We start from the raw sequence: 14,748 nt of genomic DNA, 5'->3' as shown, positions 1-14,748 counted from the left end.
CCCAGAAAGCTTTCCAGCCCCAAGCCGCATGCCCAGGGCAGGGATGCACAGTGCTGGGCAGGCCCCTGCCCTTGTGCATTATGCCCCAGGCTCATGCACAGCACAGCTCCACCAGAACCCTTCCTCTCCTGCTGCTGAGCTTTCCCCTGCCCACAAATCCTGCATGCATCTGCCACCAGCACCCCAGGTCTCAGCCTGGCCTGCAGTGAGGACCCCAAGGGGCACCTGGGGCTGGCTGCAAGGTGTGGGGATTCATTAGCCAAGGTCAGATGGTAGGGAATAGGAGGGTCCCTGTGATATCCAGCACCCTGAGGAGAAGAGCCCCTGCCTGGGTGCAGGGCTGAACCGAGGCAGCACTGCTCTCCTGGGACCCTGGAGGGAAAACCCTGCCCCCTGGGACTCCCTCTGGCTCTGTCATGGAGCATGTGTGGGGTGGCCCTGGCCCTGCCATTCACACAGGGGCTCTGCTGCATGGAGACCTTCCTCAATAAACCCTGGCTTCATCCCTCACTGTGCTTGTCCCGTGTCCTGTCAGAGTGGGGATTGGGTCAATGCTTGGGGGCACAGAGGCAGGCTGGGCATCCCCCAGCACACCAAGGTGCACAGAGCCTCATAAGGAGAGTGAGCATGGGGGAAAATAAGGAGGGACAGAGAAGTCCACAGGGGAAGTGGGTACAGACCCATGTAGCATTCCTGGGCTCCAGTGACACGCAGGGAAACCAGTGCAGGAAGGGGTTTATTCAGCTAGCACTGGGTTCAGCTGGCACGGTGCTGGGGGTGAGCAGGGGGCACTTGGCTGTGCTGGGTGGGCTAGTTGTGCCGGCAGCGCCCACCTGCACCCAGGGAGAAGCCGCGGCGGCAGTGACAGTGGAAGGAGCCGTGGCTGTTGTGGCAGATGTGTTCGCAGGGGCCAGGCTGTGCCTGGCACTCATCTACATCTGGGAAAGAAGAGGAGAGGGTCAGAGCTGTGGCAAGGATACAGGGCTCATCAAGGGGACATGGAGGGGATGCTCTGGGGCAGGGTGAAGCTGGGACATGAAAGCCTCTCTGGTGTCTACAGCCGTGCAGCTCTTGTCCTTGACCAAGGCTGCTGGGGGGCAGGTGCTTTCTTACTCCATCAACTCCTGCACAGCCGCAGTCTGTCCATTCTGTCCCCCATGTTTTGGGTTGGTTGGGACCAGAGTTATGAGCAAAACAGAACACCCAGAAAACAGCATCCCTGCTCCTACAGCAGTGCAGCTGTGCCTGGTAGCAGCATGGGGTGCTGCTGGCCCTGCTGCCTGCAGGTACTCACCCAGGCACTGGCTGGCAGCAGGATCAAGTGGGTGGAAGCCCATGTGGCAGTGGCAGGCAAATGCCCCAGGGGTGTTGGTGCAGAGCTGGCTGCAGTTGTGCAAGCCCTGGGCACACTCGTCAATGTCTGGTGGTGGGGAAGAGAGTGGGGTTACAGCATGCAGGGGGAAAGCAGTGCGTCCTGTTGTTGGGGTGTGAGTAACCAGTCCCTCCAGTGCTGCACATGTGTCCATAGTCCCATGGGCAGGGGTAGAACTGCCCAGGGCCACTGTGCAGAGCGAGCTCTTGGCATCAGGGCAGGGAGGGCTCCCTCAGCTTCCTCCCCATAAAGCCCCAGAGCAGGGTGGACAGAAGCATGGGCACAACCCTGCACCGCACAGCTCAGCAGCTTGGGTTGATAGACAGGATATAGTTTATTGAGGGGGTTCTCTGGGAGAGGGGCTGGAAGACTGAGCAGGGTCCGACTCCAAACAGTGGGGTCAATACGTTAAAAAACAGAGCAGAAGGGTCCTTCCTCTGCAGGGCCGGGGGGACCCTCCTGTGCCAGGGCTGGGGAGGTGGTCCCCATCACTGAGAAGAGGGTAGGCGAAGCACACACGTCGCAGGCCAAACCAGCAGGCACATGGTACAGTATCGAGGCGACGGAGCAAGCGACCAGCCCGAGAGGTGCCGGCAGGGCAGGGGCAGCGCTGGGGCAGGGAGGTTCCATCCCCAGACAAGGTGCAAAAGGACAGCTGGTTCCATACCCCTCCCACCACAGGCCACCCCTGTAGGGCACAGCCGGCATTTCCAGGGCAGCTCGACATGGAGAGAGTAAAGGAGAGACAGGCAGGGGCTGGCCCGTCCTTCTGCCAAGGCTGCTCTGGCGTGCTACAGGGAGGACTTAAAGTGCATAGAGACAAAGGCAGAATCCAAGGACCAGAGGGAGGAGAGCGCTCTGGGGGAGCCTGGGCCAGCTCCCGGTGGAGGGGTATCCCCCAAAAAAGGCCACTTGAGCTGCACAGAGAGGGAGAAAAGGAGCAAGAGAGAAAGAGGAAAGGGGAGTCAGTGGCAGCTCAGCAGGAGGCACAGGACAAGCAGATAGGGAGCCAGGGTGGACATGGCTGTGCAACCACCAGCAGCTTGCAGGGTGCAGCCAAGCCTTTGGCAAGGGTGCAGCAGCATCCCAAGGGGTGCCTACAGGCTTGGCCAGGCTGCAGTGGTGTGGGGCTCAGGGTCCCAGCCATCACTCACCCACACAAGCTGTGCCATCCTCATTGGGCTCGAAGCCCCGGCCGCAGCGCTTGTTGCTGCGGCAGCGGTATGCGCCGTAGGTGTTAACGCAGACGGGCTTGTCCCGGGGGCAAACAAAGGGAAACTCAGTGCACTCATTTGTGTCTGCAAGCAGAGGGGCCTTGGTGTGAGATGCTTGGGCTGGGAGCCTGGGGCTGCTACCGTGGCCCTTCCAGTTCCCCCTGCACATGCTGGATGCCCTCCTAGATGTAGCCACACAGGCCATGCATCTGCCCAAGAGGCTCACAGCACTGTGCTCCTGCCACATCCCTGCTGCCTCCCATTGCTTGATGCTCTAGCACAATGCCTGCCACATGCCAGCCATGCCTACTGCCCCGGCACCATGCTCTCCTCCCTCCCTGTGACACCACAGTCCCCCTCTATAGCCTATGCCCCTGGCAGCCACTCACCTACACAGCGTCCATTCTCGTGCTGGGAGAATCCCTGCCCGCACTGCATTTGGGGAGAAGTGGAAACCACCAGGATGGGGAGGAATCAGCCCTGGGCAGCCACAGAGCCAGCAGAGCCCAGCCCCTCATTCCTACCCCGAGAGCCTCCCACCCTGCTGGCCCTCACCTCGAGTGGGGCAGGCACAAGCGGCTTCTCCGTGTCCAGGGGGTAGGGGACCTCCAGAACAGAGTTGGTTTCACTGCTGGCCACTGGTCGTGACACGACGCGGCCATCCGGCCAGGTCACCTCCAGGCTGCTGGGCTTGTCGTGCCCTGCAGGCGGGCAGCCCGTCAGAGGGGGGGGTCTCCGAGGCGGGCAGGGGCTGAAAGGAGGCCAGGGGGTGGTAGGGATGGAGGGGCAAAGCCTCCCCTTGCCCCATGTGCCCATGCTGACAGCCCATGCACAGGGCTGTAGCCCGAGGGGTGCACATGAACCAATGGTCATAGGTGACTGTCATGCTGCAGGGCACTGCAGCAGCAGACCTGGCCCCTGGGCAGGGTGTAAGGCTGGGGGTGGTGGCAGCCCCTTGCTCACCCAGTCCGAAGTGTGCCACGGGCTCCATCTCACAGAGGTACCCGGACCCACCGTCGATGATGCGCAGGTGGGCCCCGCTGCGCCGTGTGAACAGCACCACCTTGGCTCCCCGCGCAAAGGCCCCAAAGCGGGTGCGTGGGATCACACGCAGCCAGTTGTTGGTGGTGCCCTGCAAGGGAGGAGGGAGCAGGGACACTGAGCAAGGAGAAGTGGAAGGGTTGGGAATGACGTGAAAACCTCCTGCTGGAGTCACCTGGGTGCCCTTGAAGACAGAGATCGGCTGTGCCATGGACTCTCCATGGGATAGGATGAGGTCCAGCATCCCATCGCCATCAAAATCCGTCACTGCACCCCCTGCAAGGACAGGACCATGTCATACCTGGGGCCCAGCTCTGTATCTCCCAGCATTACAACCTTCTGCTGGTGTGGGCTCCACAGGTGGCAGCAGCATTCGTAGAATCAACCGGGTTGGAAAAGACCTTTAAGATCGAGTCCAAGGACTGCAAGTCCACCAAGTCCACCACTAAACCATGTCACCAAGGGCCTCATCTACATGTTTTATGAACACTTCCAGGGACGGTGACTCCACCACTTCTCTGGGAAGCCTTTCCCATATTTGATCACTCTTTTGGTGAAGAAATCTTTCCTAATATCCACCCCCAGCAATGCAAGGTCAGTAGAGAAGATGGGGAAACCCTAGTGCAGGAGTAAGGGTCCCTATGTGTGTGGCACTCTGTATTCAGGTGGATTGGCTCCCAGGCAGTGAAGGGGACATGCAGTGCATGGGGGGCTGTAGGACACAAGAGACTGCCTTACCCCCTCCAAAACACAGGTTGGCTTTGAGCAGTGGGCACCCAGGAAGGAGCCCCCCAAGAGTGAAGCCTTGGGGAACAACTGGAGATGGCACTGTTAGCTGGGCACGGGCAGACAGAGAAAGCACGGGTCTGCTCCTGGGTGATGTGGGCTCCAGGATGCTGGTGGGGAGCAGGCAGGTGACTCAGCCAGGCATGTGGCATGCCCAGGCATCAAGCATAGAGGTGGTCCTGTGGCATATCCCCAGCATGGGTCCCCACTGCCAGGGCTGGAGAGACCCACCTGTGCCTCGTCCCTCGGGCTCCAGCGCATCTCCTGGATTCAGCTCTTCCATTATGGGGTCTGAGTGCTCCCTGCGGATGAGCCTGCCAAGCACAGACAGGGTGTTAGTGCCAGAGCACATGATCCCCAGCACCTTCCCAAGAAGTGCCTGTCTCCTGCACCAGCATGGTAGAGAGGCGACAGCCCCAGTGGCTATACAGGGTGAATGGGGGACGAGACTGGCCCCTGCCTGTTGGCACCTCACATCCGTGCTCCATGCAGGGGTGACAGGGATGCTGTAAGAGCCCAGCTTTTCTGCAGGGCAGAAATGCTATCTTCTGCATTTCTGCAGAACACTGCTGCATCCCACCAGCAGTGGAGAGCCCCCCTTCCTCAGCGGCAACCTGCCACACTACTGACCTCCAGCCACCCATATGTGCCAGCACTGGGTGGACAGCCGGCTCCCCCACCCCACACACCAGGCAAGGAGGTCCCACTCAGGGATAACAAGGAACTGACCCCCATGATTAACAGGAGCCAGGAGCAAGCTTCCATGCAACTGCTAATCAGCAATGCTGGGGACCCAAGGGGCTGCTGCAGGCACGATCACAGTGGCTGGTAATGATACTGGGAAGGGCTCAGTCACGGCACCCTTCATTAGCAGAACCCAAGCAGTACCACTGCTGGAGAGGAGCCCCATGAGCCTAGCTGTGCCTCCAGGGCTCTTCACCCCCCAGAGTGGGGTGCAGGCTGCCCCAGCCCCCCGGTACCCACTGGGCTCCTACCGGAAGAGGCGGTTGGCAGAGGAACCACGGTAAGCGATGTTGTTGAAGAAAACCTCCAGCTCCTGGTCATTGTCAAAGTCTGCTGCGATGACAGTGCGGACAGGGGATGGCATGGAGAACTTGGGGGTGGCGATGTCCTGCATGAGGGATGGGCACAGGCAGAGAGATGTTGGGTTCCCTCCTTGCTGGGAATTGGGCTCAAAGCCAAATAAGGGTGAAGACAGCCAACCCAGCCAAGGAGGCACAATGGCAGCAGGGGGCCCTCACCCGGAATCGGACGCGCCCGGGGGCCCCGGTCTGCAGGTAGAGGCGGTGTGGCCCATTCCAGTTGCCATGGACAATGTCCACCCGGCCATCGCGGTTGAAGTCAGCCAGCGCCACTCCACGTCCATGCTGGTAGGGGTCATCCAGCCCTGGGGAGCCACAAGGGGATGGGGGGAGACAGAACTCCCTTCCTGCCTCTGTCTCCCAGGGATACCTCCCAAGATGTGCCCCATAGTCCCCACATGGGTTTGTCCTGTGCAGGGCTGCATCCCTGTATTGTTGGATGCCCTGGTTCACCTCAGCCACCCCAGTGGCCAGCAGGGCTCTGGGTCCCCAGGGCTGTCCCTCCACACTGCTCTCAACCAGCCTGTGCAGGGAGTGACAGGCAGAGCCAGCCCGGGCTGGGTGCAGCCCCCAGCTCCCCCTACTCACCCACAGCAGCTGCCACGTCCCGGTACGTTCCATCCCCCCGGTTGTGGAAGAGGAAGTTGGGGCTGTTCTCATTACCACAGAATATGTCAGAGGCGCTGTCACTCAGGATGGGGCCCACGGCCAGCCCACGGCCCCCTGGGGACAGGAGCACGGGAGTGAGGGGACGGTGGGTGCCCTTCCCCTGTCCGTGCCGCCCATCCAGAGATCCCTCCTTGCCTACCTCCCACCTTTAATCGGTCTCATCAGGAGCTAATTGAGTCTGGCAGCGGTTTGTGTCATCCCCACCCTCATCACTGCCATCGCCATGGTGACAACACTCCTAATTAGTGACAATTTACCGCTGGGCAGATAGGGCTCGGTAGCGGCCGCAGCGGCGGTCAGACAGCACGGGGCACAGGCTCCCCGCTGCCCCACTCCAGTGCCCCGCGGGCATTAGCCCAGGCGGGCACGCCGTGACCCCGGTCCCTTCCACTGGCCGTGGGGCTGCCACTAGATGGGGCAGTCAGGCAGCCTAACGCATGGCACTGCCCGGGGCCCCGCGCTCGCCGTGTCCCGCAGCAGCGGTACCTGTGTACTTGCTGACGCCAGCCTGCGCGGCCACGTCCACCAGCACCACGACGCCGCGGGCAGGGTCACTGGCAGCCACATCCATCTCGATCAGCGAGTGGGGGCCCACGTTGCCGCTGGCGTAGTTGGCGATGTAGATGGAGTACCTGCCGGAGCCCTGTGGCCGGCAGCACCTCCTCAGCACCCACCCACCCAAATCCCACCTCCAAGGGGACCACACTCCCTGCCACGGGTTGGATGCTCTCATAGATCCATGGGACCAGGCACCACAACCACGTGCTGAGAACGTGCGCTGCCAAGCCTATGCTGGAAAGCACCCTGGGAGTGGGGATGTGCCCCACTGCCCTCAGGAGCTCTATGGTCCCAGGTTCATGGTGTAGGCACAGGGCACCCTGACCCCCTCCAGTATCCCTGATGTGCCAGGTCCCTCCTCCATCCCCACTGCCCCCCTTGTCCCATGCAGCAGCTGGACCCTGATTTAGTGATAATCGTTTGGAAACAAACCGCTGGAGGAGGAGGAAGAAGAAAGAGCAGGTGACAGGAACATAAATCACCTTGACAGGCATGTTTATCAGCTGGCAGCAAGTGTGTGGACAGCTGCCTGCAGTCCCCACAGTTGGGGGGGCTGCCAGTGCTGACAGGTATAGGATTCTGGGGGGCACCTCGGCCCCAGTTTGGGGTGGGACAAGGCTGGTGCCAAGGGGAAAGGTCCCCTGGGAACCTACAAGGAAGGGCTGGAGGGGCATGGCAGTGGGAAGGGAAGGGAATGAAGATGCCACCTGCCCACCATGCACTGCCTGCTCACCGTCCGGTCCACACAGGCAACGGAGCGCCCGGCGAAGCGGCTGGCCACATCCCGGTTCACCTCATCGCTCAGGAGGTCCTCCCAGCGCCCATTGCGGAGCTTGAAGAGCTTGTCTGTGTAGGTGGCCATGCCTGGGGAGGTGGGGGACATGGGTTAAGGGGCTGCAGTGTTCCACCTCCACCCAGAGAGGATGCCCTGCAGCAAGGGAAGGCTGCAGCAGCAGAACCTTTTTTCCATTTCCCACAGCATCCCAAACCTCTGCTCCATCCCCTGCAGCACCACGGGACAGAGCTGTCACTGCAAGAGTCCCTGTGACCCTTAAGGGTCGCCAGGAGACACACAGAAGAATCAACTCATTAAGATAAAATGTGTCCCAGCAGGGCACAGCCTTGTAGATCATCCCTGGGAAGGTAAGAAATCGATTGAGTGCCAGGCACAGGCAGTGAGCCGCGCTGCCGTGACAGCACCAATGGCAGCACTGATTTAGGGACAGGTGTACCAGTGGCCATGGGTAATTAGGAGCGTCAGGAAGACAGATCCACTGCCTGGAGGTCAGGGCTGTGGGACAGGGACACAGGGCTGGAGCACTCGCCCAGAGAGCTCCTGGATGCCTGGTGCTGGGCTGGACCACACAGGCCACCTCCCCACAACAGGCAACCCCGGAGCTAGGACAGCACCAGCAAGGTAGGATTAGACCCAGCTTAGTCCAGTTTAGACCCCGCTTGGTCCAGTGGGAACAGGAGAGCCACAGCACAGAGGGGCACAGCTGCTGCAGGGCACAGTGGGGATGTGCATCCCCAGGGATGGTGGGGAAGCTGCTGTCCCATTCAGGGTGCCACCAGGAGGGTGGTGGGAAGCTGAAACTGCTGACTCAGCGGCTGGCCAGGCTCAGCATCCATCTGCATTGCCATCAATCAATGGAGCCACTCAACTGAGAAATTAACTCCAGCTCCCACACATCCCTCACATGCCGAAGGTCATGGGCAGCCGTGCTGGGAGCTCTCCCCATGCCAGGCCTTGGGCAGGGCCACTGGCAGGGCTCACCAGAGAAGGCATTGTTGGTGTTGAGGAAGTAGATCTCCTCACGGCCGTCCCCATCGATGTCACAGGCTGTCACACCGATGGCATTGCCCTGCCGGTCCCGCAGTGCATAGTATGGGGAGCCCTGCTCGTCCTCCGCCACATTCACCAGCCGTCCCCGAGGCTTATCGTACTTGAGCACCAGGTTGGGACCATTGTACCTGTGGGTGCGAGCAGGGGTGATGCCCACCAGAGACTTGGGAACAGGATGAAACCCCCCATCCCACCCCTTTGTGGGGAGACACAGCATGTGAAATCAGGTTTCCCATGATAGGGACAGTGATGACCTGTGTGGTCCGTGGAGGCCAGGGAACTTGGGCTACCCTCAGCACCCAAACATGAGGCTGGCTTCTTGCTGCCAATGGGGAGGGCTTAGCCTGGACTTGCTCCAGCTCATGTGGAGCATCCTTTCTCTACCTTGCCTGGGTACTCCAGGGCAATGCCAGGGCAGAGGTGGGGTCCAGGCAGCAAGCAGGAAAGGACAAGGTGCAAGTTCTGGCTTGCAGCCCTTTCCCAAGGAACGGAAAGCAGTACACAAGGCAAATCCTCCCAGCATGGTGCGCCCCACTGACTCCCCGCCTGCTCCTGCCCCGTGCACTGGTAAACAAGTTATACAACAGGCACTGTGGTGCTTATAAAACCCCACCAGCTGCTTGGCTCAGCCCAGCTGGGAGTGGTGGCCCGGGCTGCTCTGGGCTCCCCAGTGCTGCCTGTGGTTTGCTACTCCAGGGTGATGCTCAGAGCAGCAGCAGGGTCAGACTCTGCCTGCCACTGTGGTGCCCCCAGCTCCCACAGCTCCAATGGGTGTGATCAGTGGGAGCAAGGGGCTCCCTGCATGTGCAAGCCTCCCTCGGGGTGTTCACAGTGTTGTGTACAAAGACACACAGCTCACAGCCATGCCAGCACACACACAGCCTGCACTGTGGTCCCTGCTATGGTCAGACCTGCTGGCAGCAGCTGCCCTGTGCCCAGCCCCACTTGGGTGCTGGCAGTGCAGCACACTGCTCCCTGTCTCCGCGCTCCTGTGAACCCTTCTGAGTCATCACTCCAATAAAGGGCTATAAAAACCCTCCAGCCAGTTAACCACATCTCCAGGGAGCACCAAGTCCTGTCAGCAGGGCTGAGCCAGCCTGGGACACACATGCTGTGCACTGCAGGATGGACCCCAGCCACTGGGCACCAACACTGAGCCAGAGGGACCTGAAGCCACAATGGGGACACCCATGTGGTCCTGCACAGGCAGCATCCCAGCTAGTATCTACACCCTATGTGAGTGCACCAGACCCCCATCCCTCCACACTTGAGCACAACCCTCAACCAGGCATGCGCCCACGAAAGAGCAAGATGCTCTTGGCCCTACCAGGCCACCAGGTCCTGCTGTCACCGAGGTGCTGGGTGCATCACTCACCCTGCCACGACGATCTCGAAGTCACCGTCAGCATCCAGGTCAGTGACAGCCACGCCATAGTTGAGCTGTGTGGGGTTGCTGTCGTAGTCAGGCGGGAGGAGGCGGTGTGTGACAGCAGTGAACATGGGCTCACTGCGCTGGGAGCCCTCACTGAGCCAGACCAGGGACAGCAGGCACAGCACCAGCATCCTGGGCACCTGGGAGAGACCTGCAGCCCATCAGCTCGAGGAGGAGACCCTGCTCCACAGTGCCCAAGCTTCTCCACCAGCCTTGCATAGGAGACAATATCATTCCACTCCTTGTCACCTACCTATGCCACACCACCAGCCCTCTGATCCTTGGGTACTGCCACAGCTCTGGCATCCCCATGCATGGGCCCTGCTGGGAGCAACTCACCTTTGGGGCTTCCTTGGGATAAGGCTGTACTCCAATGTGCTTGGAGCCAGGGCTGAGCAGGAGTGGGAGCTTGGGAGCCCATCCCATGGGAGGGACTGAGAAGGCAGCAAGAGGGCTGCAGGGGGCTGATGAAGCTGAGCTCAGCCTCAGCTTGCTCTGCCCCAAGGGGCTGCTGGCACCCAAGATCCTGGCAAGTCACAATGCCAATCACTGCTCCTGTGGCAGGGCCAGAGGAAGCCAGCAGTTGCCAGGCTGAGGAGCTTTTCCCATGTCCAGAGCTGGGGAAGGCCATGGGGAGAACATGGGGATACTCTGGTGGGTGTCTCCTGCGTGACTCAGCTTCCCACCCTGCTGGCACAGTTTCTCCCAGGGTCTCTGCAGGGTGAGCTCCTCCCAGCCTGGCCAGGGAAGGTTTCTGCACAGGGATGCGGCTATGGGATGGAGATGCTGGGAGGGACAGGAGCCTGGGAAGAGAGGCTCAATTAACCTGGACTGCGGAAGACAGTGCCTGCCAGCACTGCTGGCAAGGCTGCGGAGATTTTGGAGCTGGCTCTGACCCGGCTGTAGCACAGGTGACAAACAGGGGGGCACTCAGGACAGCCCTCACCACAGGGCAGGCACCCCCCTCCAGAGGGAAAGAACCCAGCACTGACCTTTGCATCCCCAGGCTGGGGGCATGAACCCATGTGCCAGAGCTCCAGCTGGGAGCAAAGCCAGCCTGTCCCACTCTCACAGACCAGAGGAATGCCTGGGGCACCTGGCCATCAGGATCAGGACACCGCTCCATGTGACTGTGCCATCCATCCCTAAGCAGGGCTGCCCTCCAGCACTGGCAAGGGGACAGGGATGAATGGTCCCATGCTGTGGGCCCTGTCAGTGAGCACAGGGAGCTGTGACAGCTGCATGGTGCCACATGTGTCCATCCTGGAGATAGGAAGGTGCCCAAGGCTTAGATCCTGCAGACCCACCAGGCTGTGGGGAGCAGCCTGCCACTGCCTCTCCTGGGGATGGAAATGGTCCCAAGGGTCTTCAGGGCCAGAATTCCCCTGCCACAACCAAATACCCTCCAGGCCCACCTGGCTGGGTGGGAAGGGGCTGTCCTCCAGCTGCAGAGGAAACCTTGAGTCCCATTGCGCAACACACCCAGAGCCCTGCATCGCACTGCAAGGGCCCTATGCAAGGCACATGCAATGGGGCTGGGGTTCCATGGGGTTGCACAAGGATGGGACAGTCCCTGGATGTCAGTCCCCAGTGCAAGGCAGTGAGGGAGAGGAGTCTTTGCCACTGAAGTAGGCATGGGGAAGAGCCACCCACATGAGGGCAAATGGATGCAAGGTTGCCATGTGGACCCCTGCTCAGAAGTGCCCTTCATCTCCAGCCAGGTGATAGGGGCCTGTCCACAGGACATAAGCAAGGCTTTTCCTGCTCTGCCCCCTCTCCAGCTTGCACTCCCCATGGCTTGGCCTGCTCCCCAGGTTACTCCCCACACCCCATCCAGCTGCACCCAAAATCCCTCCAAGTTGGATGGAGACTTTCCAGGAGAGAACAATGTTCCTGATTGGAGACAAAAGGCTTTTCCCAGTGATCCGGAGCTCAGTGCCATGAGGAAGGGATGCACGGCCCAGAGCCAGGCCATTTTGGGAATGGGAAGGGAAACTCAGGCTATTTGGCAGACAGGAAAGGCCTCATGGCTCCCAGCATGCTGCTGATGGCACCGAATCTCCACCTGAGGTTTGAGGCTATAGGGTCCTGCTTTTATTCAGGGAAGAAGAGCTCAATCTGTCTTGTCCCAACATGTCCTGGTTTGTGTTGTGGCATCTGGTGGCAAGGTCACCCCAGGAGCTCTGGTCAGCCCAGGGTGCCTGCTCAGCACAGCTAAGCCTGGTGACACCAAGCCAAGGTGCCAGGCAAGGACAGAGGCAGCTGGAGGATAGGAGCAGGGCAGGGGTGCCATGGCCACCCATGAAGGGTACAGCCAGGCAGTCAAGGACAGGATGCTGGCCCCATAGCAGTGATGCAGCACGCAGGGCTCGTCTATCCCCACACATGGCTGCGGCTGGCAATGCCTTGTGGGGAGGGTGAGATGGGACTGGGAAGGGAGCTGTGGGGTAGGCAGACCCAGACTCCTCGCTAGAGGTGGGGAAATGCTGTCCCCAAGGCTCCTCATGCACCCACACACGGATCTCCAGCCCTTGGCCTACATCATGAGATGGATGGGAGCTGGCTCTCTGCACAGCCACTCCATCCCGCATGCCACTGTGTCACTGCTGCCCACCACACCGCGCACCCCAGGAACACCATGCTCCACCACTGCAGTGACAACCCATCCCAGGCTGCAGCCACCTCTAGCACCGCTGTGACATTTCGTGACGTCGTGCAGCAGGGGCCTCATCACACCCCAAAGGCACCCTAGCGCAGCGACAACACAGTCACATCACAGCACCCCATCACATCATGCTGCATGTGCCCCAGTAACATCATATTCCTGTTCCTGTCATTCCCAGGCTGCCCCAGCTGTACCTGCCAGGGCAGAGAAGAGGCAGGAGATGTCCCGCAGGCACACAGCCCCTCTCCCACAGCAGCCAGGCTGCCCAGGGACACAGCAGTGACCCCTCCACAGCATCTCAGCCCCAGGCAGACCAGCCCCTGCAGTGCCCCAGCTCTGGCCAAAGCCCATGAGCTCTGCTCCTGCTGCTGCCATGGGCTCAGCGATGCTGCCTCACACACCCCTCTCACAGCCCCTTGTCTGTTCATGCATTCTATCATAGACACTTGCGATGGGCCCAAAGCCCCCAGCTGCTGTCTGGCCCATCCCATGCAGGACTCCTCAGCACTAGACCTGGTACGCTGGGGCTCAGCCAGCAGCAGCTAATGCAGTGTGGAGATGAGCAGTCACCTCAGTCTCTGAGCTCAGCCCAGAGGGACACCAGATCCTTGGGAGGCTCATACCCACCAGCACTCAGACAGCCCTTTCCCACACAGGCAGACGAGTAGCTGGACCCCTCTCCCCGCGCCCCCAGCCCCTGCACAGGCTCAGTCATGACCGAGCACAACTATCCCTATGAAGAAGAGCTGTCCCTTGCTTCTCACCACCCCGGTGCCCTGCCAGCGCTCTCCAGTCCCAGCCCACAGCCTCGGTCACGGCTCCATCCTCCAGAGCCCAACCTCTGGCAGCCCAGCATCCTTCCATCCCCTTCCTCCTGCATCCCCTGCACGCCGCGGGGCAGGCTGCGGTGCCGCTCCGCCCGCACCAACTTCTCCGCGGGCCGGTGACCGCGCCAGAGTTGAGCAGAGCCCCGGAAAACTTCACTGCCCGGCACCCTCCGCCCCGTACTCACGGGCCAGGGGGGCTGCCCGGCCCCCCCGCGGCGGCGGGACCGCATCCCGCCGCGCCTGCCTCGCCGCTGCCGGCTCCGCCGCTCCCGGCTTCCGACAAGGGCGGCCCGGCCGAGCGGCGCCTTATGTAGCGCTGGGCGGCGGCGGCAGCGCCAATGAGCGGGGCGAGGGGCGCCGCTGCCAATGGAGAGCGCGGAGGTGGGGCCGGGTAGCACACTGATTTACTGCTCCCGTAGAGCCGGGATGCTGTGGGGATCTGTTGGGGGGTGTTGCTCCGGACACTGAGCCCGCTGGGGTGGAAGGGACGGTGGGGGTCCGAGGTGAGCGGGGCGTCGCTCACCGGGCAGCCTGAGAGGAGCTGGGGAGCTGCACCCCAGAGGTGCTGCGGGGTGGGTGGCACTCGGGGCACGGCTCCTCATCCGTTGTTAAAAGCAGCTGGAGAGATGGGGAGAGCAGAGCCAGGGACCTGCCTTGGTCTGGGCATACCGAGGTTTTGCCCTACAGAGCTGTCCAGTTGAGGGCATGGAAGGGAGCGGAGGGAGACATCTCCCATACTGCAGCACCTAGCTACATCCTTAGGGCTCAGTACCCTGCCTGTGGCATCACTGTGCGGGTCACCCACCTCTCTGCAGGGACCCCGGGAGTGGCTGTGCCCTGGCAGCCAGTCTGAACAATGATAAAGGCCCACTCTCAGGCCATGCATGGCACTGACTTGGCCAAAATCTTGTAGTCAGTGTGTGCCTGAGGCAGGACAGCAGTTAGTCTGCAATCTTCCCTGACATGTGTGGCTGCTGTGGCACTGGACACAGAACTCTTCATGTGTCTCTGGATGCAGAGTGTGTCTGGGAGAGTCAGCACTGGCAGGGCACAAGGCTACCAAGTCACCTCAACGAAGCACGTTTGTGGGTGCCCCAGCACAGAGTCTGAGGTGCGGACCAGGAGAAACAGCAGGAGACAGCAAGAGAGACATGCTGACATGCTGAAAGACAGCAGAAGCCCACGCTGTTTGGGCTGCTTCAAGTGGCTAATCACCTGCCTTACCAAACCCCTTA

At 61.0% G+C, this 14,748-nt stretch overlaps 1 protein-coding gene across 5 annotated transcripts; it reads right to left on the bottom strand.

Moving 5' to 3' along the window:
- Positions 1 to 737: 737 nt before the first annotated feature.
- On the bottom strand, positions 738 to 13,780 carry CRTAC1 (cartilage acidic protein 1). Of its 5 annotated transcripts, XM_013127747.3 has the most exons (16): positions 13,699 to 13,780; positions 9,965 to 10,161; positions 8,521 to 8,717; positions 7,477 to 7,607; positions 6,672 to 6,828; positions 6,105 to 6,239; positions 5,676 to 5,821; positions 5,409 to 5,545; positions 4,645 to 4,727; positions 3,803 to 3,903; positions 3,550 to 3,718; positions 3,142 to 3,287; positions 2,976 to 3,018; positions 2,527 to 2,670; positions 1,295 to 1,420; positions 738 to 938 (listed from the first exon to the last, which is right to left on the bottom strand). In XM_013127747.3, the coding sequence occupies exons 1-16, from the start codon at positions 13,741 to 13,743 to the stop codon at positions 811 to 813; spliced, it is 2,085 nt and encodes a 694-aa protein (XP_012983201.3). In that variant the 5' UTR covers positions 13,744 to 13,780; the 3' UTR covers positions 738 to 810. The 5 variants fall into 5 exon arrangements, with proteins under 5 accessions (XP_012983201.3, XP_030900550.2, XP_030900551.1 ...); XM_031044690.2 differs by lacking the exon at positions 2,527 to 2,670; XM_031044691.2 differs by lacking the exon at positions 2,976 to 3,018 and having other exon boundaries at positions 830 to 938.
- Between the last annotated feature and the right edge of the window lie 968 nt (positions 13,781 to 14,748).

Source organism: Melopsittacus undulatus, chromosome 4, assembly GCF_012275295.1.
Source record: "Melopsittacus undulatus isolate bMelUnd1 chromosome 4, bMelUnd1.mat.Z, whole genome shotgun sequence".
NCBI lineage: Eukaryota > Metazoa > Chordata > Aves > Psittaciformes > Psittaculidae > Melopsittacus > Melopsittacus undulatus.
This window is presented reverse-complemented; position numbering and strand designations above follow the sequence as displayed.